Source organism: Stegastes partitus, unplaced genomic scaffold, assembly GCF_000690725.1.
Source record: "Stegastes partitus isolate 25-593 unplaced genomic scaffold, Stegastes_partitus-1.0.2 Scaffold2182, whole genome shotgun sequence".
NCBI classification, from domain to species: domain Eukaryota; kingdom Metazoa; phylum Chordata; class Actinopteri; family Pomacentridae; genus Stegastes; species Stegastes partitus.
Window position 1 is genome coordinate 43,830 of NW_007579913.1, and position 8,303 is coordinate 52,132.

The window sequence follows — 8,303 nt, forward strand, 5'->3', positions numbered from 1 at the left end:
CCACCGCGACATCCGGAAACCATGTACGTCCCAGACTCACACAAACACAAACACAAACATACTAATAAATGACACCGGATATTTTCTGCATGAAACTATTTGAGTTACCGACAGCTGTACTGTAACTGTGCTCTTCAGGGACCAGCAGGACGATGTATACGATGACGTTGATGAACGGAGCAGCGCTCCTCCGCCCCCTCCACCACCATCTTCAGGTTCAGTAACAGTCACTACTTCATAAAATGTGATGCGCTAAATGTAACTAACATGGTGAAAGATGCTTTTTGGTCTGGCACCACAAGAACACATAAAAGGACTGTGTGATGCTAGACCTTGCGCCATATTTCCATATTAGAAGACACATAAAAAGACAATATATATCCTGCCAGTATAGCCTGTGTTACTGTTAAGCTTGGTTGGTTACTTGCATATGACATCTAGCACACATATTTATATATATAAAACATCTCATCTAAAACTCTAGATGAGATGTTTCACACTTACACTAATGGCAGCTATTCAAAAAATAATTAAAATCTCTTGTAATGTTGCTTTATTGTTTCTGTTCTGCAGGTCACCCGAGTATGAGGGCAAAGGTGAGATATGTCGAATTACATGCTGCATAAATACAGATTTGCATGAAGGCACATGTGCAGATGCAGAAGAATGCTCAGATAAGTACAGAAGCAGCTGCGGTGAAATACAGACACAGCACAGAGCGAAACCACACAGCAGCAGAACAGCGACTGAAAGGGTTAACACATTTAATGATTAATTAAAATGTGTGCCTCATGCAAATGGGAAAGGAAAGTATATATTTAAGATACATCAGAACACAGTAAGAGAGATGTTTGAATCTAAAGTAGGACGAGTGTTACTGTCTGTGCATTACATCTTCTGCAAAGGAACAGCAGTGGTTCATGCAGAGGATGCAAAATATCGTCAGGATACAAAGAACAAAGATGGAAATTTATGTGTAAAATTACAAACACAATGTATGTTTAACTAAATATGTCTTTACATGAGTCTAAACATAAAGTGCATGTATGTCAGCTGCTGCTACTGTTGGTTTGTGTTTTCTCTCAGGAGGAAAATGATGAAGACGACGATGATGGAGAGATGTATGAGGACCTTGATGAACGATGGTGAGAGAATGTTACTCATTAAAACCTTTGCCTGTTTATTTACAGTTCACTAATGCTGTCTGGTCTTCAGATCCAGTTCAGACGTACATACGAAGTCATTTGTTGGTCTATGATAAGAAAATGTGTTTTTCCAGTAAATAAGCCTGCTGAGGGACTTAACATAACACAAGATCCAATGTTGAAAAAGCTCAAAACAAATCTCTAGAATCCACTCTTAACGGATTATTTTAATTTGTAAAAATGCTCAGCAATGCATCACTGAAGTATTAGCTCCAGCCCGGCACACCTGTGTGTCCATGTCTCACGCTCGTAACAGCACCCTCTGGTGGTTCTTTTGCAACACTGCAAGAAGACGTCCATCTCACTTAGGCATGCCTTTAATGATTAAAATAAACAAGCAGACAAACTTCTATTCTATGTGCCATTGATTAAAAAGAAAAAACAACAAAAAATAAATACATTTGGGCATTTTTATGTGTGTACTGCATCAGCATTCATAGGCTTTATTTATTTGGGTGCCCATTTTTGGCACTAAAATAACTGCTGGATCAAAACTGTTTCAAACACTCTATTTTTGTAAGTGTGCAGGAGCTCAAAGTCTTTTGATAGGCTTGCCCTGCTAATGTACACCTGTCCCATGAAGTAGATGTGCAAAGAGTTCTTTTGTCTTTAGCCAAATAAATGCTGACATTTTCAAAATACATTTTGTATTTATAAAACTGCCCAAGCACACTGAATCTGTACCCGTTTATCCAGCAACCACCTCCAATATGTTATTTACAATAATTTTTTAAATAATTACACATCAACTGCTGACTCCTTCATGCTCTTGGTTCTCAAAAGGGAAGCGGCTGAACAAAAACAAGACAAGAAGAAGGAGAAAGAGGAGAAGGAGGAGAAGAAAAGACTGGAGACGGAGAAGAAGGAGCAGAAGGAACGTGAGAAGAAAGAGCAAGACGCTCGAAAGAAATTCAAAGTGAGTGGATTCCTCAGTTTAACCTGCTAGAACACGTAAAGGGAATAAATATTGGGGGGAAAATGTGCCTATTTTTCAACGTATAAGAGAGAACTGATACAGTTATCATGCCTCTATGATAAATACAAAGAGCTGGGGGATTATTAGATTATCCTAACATAAAAGTTGGAAACCGGGACAATTAGCCTGCCTTTGTCCAGTTAGCAGCACTTCAAAACTTCAATAACTAACAAGTTATATCTCATTTGCTTAATCTATACAAAACCTGAGCTGTACAAACTCTCATGTTTGTGCACTAAACATGATTTTAGTTTGTTTAGCTTTGCAAAATCTAGAAACACAACTTACATATATGTTGCATAGGTTACCAGACATACAGATCTGCCAAATGAATTCACATAAATCACATCCATTTTCTAGAAAAGAGTGACAAGTATCTAGTTCTAATAAAACATCATAAGTAAATGAAGTCATGTACTGTTTTCATGTATATTCACATGTTTGTTTATGACTGTGTGTGTTAGTTGTCTGGACCGATAGAAGTCATTCACCAGGGAAAGGCCCGTGTTGACTGCAGAGGCGGCAAGACTGACCTGGCTCTGAAGCAGGGAGACAGTCTGGACATCATCCGTGTGCAGGGCAACCCAGAGGGGAAATGGTTGGGACGGTCGCAGGACGGATCAAGTGCGTTCCCATCACATCCTTCATTCACCTGAGCTCAGTATCATCTGGAAATACAACATAAAACTATAAATTTCTCTCTCTCTGCTTAGTTTTCCTTCTTTAGTCGACACTTTATTGACCGAGCTGCACTCAGTTATAAACAATTAGACAACACTGGAACAATAAATCACCAATATTTTGTCTGGTTCCCACAGTTGGCTATGTGAAGACCACTTCAGTGGAAATCGACTTTAACACGCTGAAGAAGCGTCAGGTTCAACAGGCGTATGATCCTGAGGTCTACGATGACATCGATGTGGTCTCTGATAACAGGTACAGTGAATGTCAGTGCATATGTACAAACTCCATGGCAGCTATTTGCACAGACAAGCTGCATTTTTTTGTAACAATGCAGACAAGTGAAACAGGAAGTGACACTCGAAATATCTGATACGACTCCACAACAGCTAAACATGTTACTCAACACAGATATGCAGACAATATGTGCCAATATTTACCCTTTTCTATGAGTCTCACAGATACTTATTGTTGTAATTTAGGACCAAAACGCTGCAACATGGTGGGGTTTTATTTCAGGTTTGATTAAATACATTCAAGAAAGACTGGAACTTTTGGGAAGTCAAATTACAGAATTAACTGAAGTTCAATTTAACTAAAAGCAGGATTCAAAGCTAAGTTTTACAGTGCAGCCACTTGAGTGTTCTTTGAAAATGTTTCCATCTTTTTCCTACGATGTCAGTCAATCAGTAGGGCGCAAAACTCTAATGGTCATTAATGTGCAGTGATATCGTCGGTGGAGAAATAGTTAAACCTTTGAACTTGGCTGTTTCATGGAGCACTTCTCCAATTTATTGTGAGAAATGAAAGTTTTAAAAAAAATGCATGTCTGTCACATCTCAAATTCTTGTGTCTCTCTCTACAGTGGTATCAAAGGACCAGGAGGTAAAATATAGTTCATCTTATTATACTGAGTCACATTATTTGCATTCAATTAATGCCAGATTGTTTCTTTAACATAAAACATGTCTGTTGTCTTACAGTCGTCCTGCCCCCGCTGCCGGGAGAGGGAGGAGAAATATACGATGACGTTGTCGATCTGAACCTGGAAGTCAGGTGGGAAGTGACTCGGTTATTTATAAGAAAATGGAAAATTACAGAAAAAATAACTATTTTCTAAACAACAAACACTGAAGACAACTGCTAAATGGAGAAACACACTCAGGAGGAATTAAAAGAATCAAAGATGAAGCAGAAAAAGAAATGCAGGTCTTTTCATCCTTGGTTTTTAGCTCCCCAGAGCCCAGGTCCTCTCCTACAAAGCCCCTTGGCTTCCTGCGGATGTTTGACCGAAACAGACGTCTTGCCAGCACTAAAGTGTAAAATACACTCAGTAGTAAGACTGATCGCAGATCTTCTGTCCCCTGTAATTAATCTCTAATCTCTCAGCAGTCACTTTCCTTTTTAACAGCTGTACAGTTCCTTCCCAGATGACGTTTCCTTTGAATGTTGATTTTCTCCCCGAGATCGGCGTCAAATCAACCTCTGTCTGAATAACAGTGACAGATCCTAATTCAGAGTTGAATTCCTGCAGCCTGAGAGGCTGAAATCTAACAGTGACGTTTACATGTGCATGCCTGATTATTGATTATTTGTGATTTTACTAATCTTCACCAGTAATTTGCATGTGTGTGATTAAAGTATGACTTAACCAGAAAATCAAGGTAATAACTGCTGTCAGTTCAAATGTCATTATAATCTGATATGGTAATTTGAGCTGCACTGAATCATATGATCATACTTTTTATTGATGACATTACATGAATACAAATCATGTAACCTTTAAATCTTTTTTTTTTCTTCTGTTGTGCCAGAGTGCCTCCACCCAGCCAGTTTACTTCAGACGGGAACTCAGGTATCACTCGCTGTGAAATTACCATTTTTTAAATAAACATTTGAAGAAAAATAACTCTTCTATGATTAAAGACATTAACTTTTGGAAAAGAAAAAAAAATTCAATTCATTCAAAAGAAAATTAACGTGTTAATGTAAAGAAATTAATCTGTGGAATTAGCGCATTAATGCACAAACAACAAAGTTATTACTCATGCCAAATTAAAAATTCTAATCTGGGGGGTCACGAACACAAACTTATGTTATCTTGGGGCTCAAAAAGTTTGAGAACCACTGGTCCAGCACCATAACAAGTTAAAAGAAGGTCTTTAAACCTGCAGTGCTCAACCTTTGTCTCCCCCTTCTGGCAGTGAGATGAACTACACAAACACTATCATGCTTTTGATGGTCAGTTGCCTTCTGCTTTAGACCGTAATCTTGCCCCTGAGCGCTGAGATTCTTTTTTATCTTTAGCATCAGAAATTCTTTTTGCATTTCACTCATCCGGTCAAGATGCTCCACATCTTTACAGTCACAGCTGAAAACAGATTTTTGTTGTCTGATTAAAACGCCTCCTCGCTGACTTTTTCCTTGTCTTCGTACAGATCAGCAGGGAGCAGCAATCGATGAGGAGATATACGATGATGTTGACTCTCAAAATGTGCCACCCCCTCCTCCCATAAGCAGGTACAACTACATCTGTGTTAAAACCAGTTATTAAATATCATGAATCAAACGTTCAGATTGATGATTTCAAAAGTGTTAATCGAGTTCCTTTTACTTTCTTTTTTTTTTTTTTTTGGTCAAGCCTTCCGGTCATTAGAGGCAAAAGCAGGTCTGAAGATATGGACCCAAAGAAGCAGAAAAAGTTTGAGAAAGAGGAGAAGGAATTCAGGAAAAAGTTTAAGGTTTGTAACACTAACATATTTTATCCACCCCTGTTACTTCAGTCCTCTAACCATCCTCATCAGCCTTATATGATTATATTTCATTTTCACCCATTTTCAGTATGAAGGGGAGGTACAGGTGCTGTACCAGGTGACCATCACTAACACACTTAACAATAAGAAGTGGAGCGCCAAAGAGCTGCCGCTGAAAGCAGGCGAGAGACTCGACGTCATTGTGAAAGCTGTGGACAACAAACTGATATGTCGAAACGACGACGGCAAGTGTGAGTATCTCTACATGAACACATCAGATCCTCCTGCACCTCATCGTGTTTTACTAACCTTTTTTATTCTTGCATCTGTGTCTCAACTCTAAACTCTGTATTTTACAGTTGGTTATGTTTCGACCTCCCACATCGCTACAGAGTACGTATCACAATTATTTTTAAAAAATCACACATACATACACAATAAAAGAGATAAATTAAACAATATGTGGTTTGTTCCCTCTATAAATACAGCGATGGAGATATCTATGATGACATTGGAGATGGTATGTTCAGTTCATTGCTGTTCTACAATAATATATTTCTGCACAGTTCACCAAAAATCACCTTTGAGGGAAAGAAAATCTCTTCTTAATCAGTGTTATATTTTCTTTTCAGACTGCATCTATGACAACGATTAAGAGACATCCTGCACTGGCCCGATTGTTTTACACCAATTTTGCTCATTTTTGTTATTTATTATGATTGTTGATACCCACTGGGAGTTGCTATAAGTTAGCTGGATAGTCAGACTGATTTGCCATAAGAGTTGTAATCGGCAATTCAAACATCTGGAGTCAGGCTGGCTTAAAGTCCTCTGAACAATGCAATGTTTTTTTTAAGTTGCTCCAAAACAAACTGCTAAACAAACTATGTAAAGTTGTGATATTACTTGAAGGACCTTGAAGCGGGAAACATTTGTTGGAACAACAGTATTTGAATATTTCTGTTTATCTTCTCATTCTCATTGAAAACCTCCACAGCACTGTATTTATATGTAGACTTCTACAGTTTAGCAACATTATTAGAACAGCTACAGTACATGCTAAAGCTACGATATAATTTTTTTTCAATTTACCGCCTAACTGAAGTCAACAGTAATGCTACCTGTAATGAATTTATGTGCCTCTATGCAAGTCAACATGCAGAAAAAACAACTGTTTTAGGTAGAAATGGCTTCTTAATACTGTACATAAAATTATGAAATACATGTAAATTGTGTTAGATTTTTCATAGCTTGTCCTGTTGTTAAGGTAAGAGTGTGTCTGCTATAAAGAGAATAAAGAGAATGCTTCTGTTCCATAAAGACACTCTTTCGCTATCTCACTGTTGTATGATGCCTGTAAACTTGAGTGACCTGACTGCAGGTGGATGAATTATGAGTGACTAAATGAATGACGAATGAAAAGTTGTGAAGAAATACCATGATTCAGTTCCTCATGAGAACAGAACACATCTAGTGAGCAAAATTTACACTGAGATCTGAATTTTAATCTTCAATCGAAAGTTTGGGGTTGCAAGGTGGAGCGGTGGTTAGCACCGTCGCCTCGCAACAAGAAGGTCGTCGGTTCATGTCCCGGTGAGGACACCCGGGATCTTTCTGAGTGGAGTCTCCATGTTCTCCCTGTGCAGCGTGGGTTCTCTCCAGGTTCTCCAGCTTCCTCCCACAAGGTCTAAAAACATGTTGAGATTAATTGGTGATTCTAAATTGTCCGTAGGTGTGAATGTGAGTGTGCTTGGCTGTCTGTCTCTAAGTGTAGCCCTGTGATAGACTGGTGACCTGTCCAGGGTGTCCCCTGCCTTCGCCCTGAGTCAGCTGGGACTCCAGCCCTCTGTGACCCCAGTTAGGATTAAGCGGTGGATAGATAATGGATGGAATCTAAAGTTTGCTACATGCAATTGATATAGCACGACAGAGATATTAACGAATACCACAGTAAAAACAGTGTTTAGTATACTTACCCATCCGAAATAATTTCACAGACTTGTATCCCTATTTTCACCGAATTAATTCAGGCAGGTGACGTGATGCTCCCTAGTATGGAAGCACAAATATGAACTAAATCAGTGACATAATGACAAATTAATTAATTCAGGGGTGTCAATAAGCCGGGAAATGTCTAAATAAATCAAAGGCCATGAACTGGACAGGGGGCGCTACATTATATATCTGAATATTTGTTAAGTTTGAGCAGTTTGCAAAGGGGTCAGAAGCAGCAGTCCTCCTGTCTCCCTTTAATAAAACTATACAAAAATGTAGAAAGCTAACTGTATTTGGTATTGAGAACATTTAAATTACATGAGGACACTTTAAGTCAATGTAGTATATATTGATGCAACCAGAGAACAAAAATAGATTAACAGGTAACACAAAAAAAGTTGATAGAGTTGATATGTAAAACAGAAATTTGTCAATAATTCTAATATAAAAGTGAACGAATTCAACAGGGCAATGACATAATTTACATAAGAGCCACAGATGTAAAAGCCTACTGTAAATACCTAAAGAGACAAAAAGTCTCCTTAAAAACAGGTCAAAATGTTTGGAGAGGAGGCTCACTTTCTGCTCCCCCATCTGTGTGGTTCAGTGACTTCTCCTTGAATTTAAAAATGCCTGATTATATTAGAACAGATTAACTCTCTATTAGGAATTGTATTAATAGAATAATTATGT

At 38.3% G+C, this 8,303-nt stretch overlaps 1 protein-coding gene across 1 annotated transcript in view; it reads left to right on the forward strand.

The window, feature by feature from the left end:
- fyb1b (FYN binding protein 1 b) overlaps positions 1-6,939 on the forward strand; it is a 16,190-nt gene extending 9,251 nt beyond the window's left edge. The window contains 17 exon segments of the mRNA XM_008304273.1: positions 1-23; positions 139-215; positions 574-596; positions 1,087-1,145; positions 1,989-2,121; positions 2,646-2,805; positions 3,000-3,117; positions 3,728-3,747; positions 3,846-3,918; positions 4,095-4,181; positions 4,677-4,717; positions 5,301-5,382; positions 5,504-5,603; positions 5,704-5,866; positions 5,975-6,008; positions 6,104-6,135; positions 6,248-6,939. Of these exon segments, the coding sequence (XP_008302495.1) occupies positions 1-23; positions 139-215; positions 574-596; positions 1,087-1,145; positions 1,989-2,121; positions 2,646-2,805; positions 3,000-3,117; positions 3,728-3,747; positions 3,846-3,918; positions 4,095-4,181; positions 4,677-4,717; positions 5,301-5,382; positions 5,504-5,603; positions 5,704-5,866; positions 5,975-6,008; positions 6,104-6,135; positions 6,248-6,270 (1,248 nt within the window). The 3' untranslated portion in view covers positions 6,271-6,939.
- Positions 6,940-8,303: the final 1,364 nt, after the last annotated feature.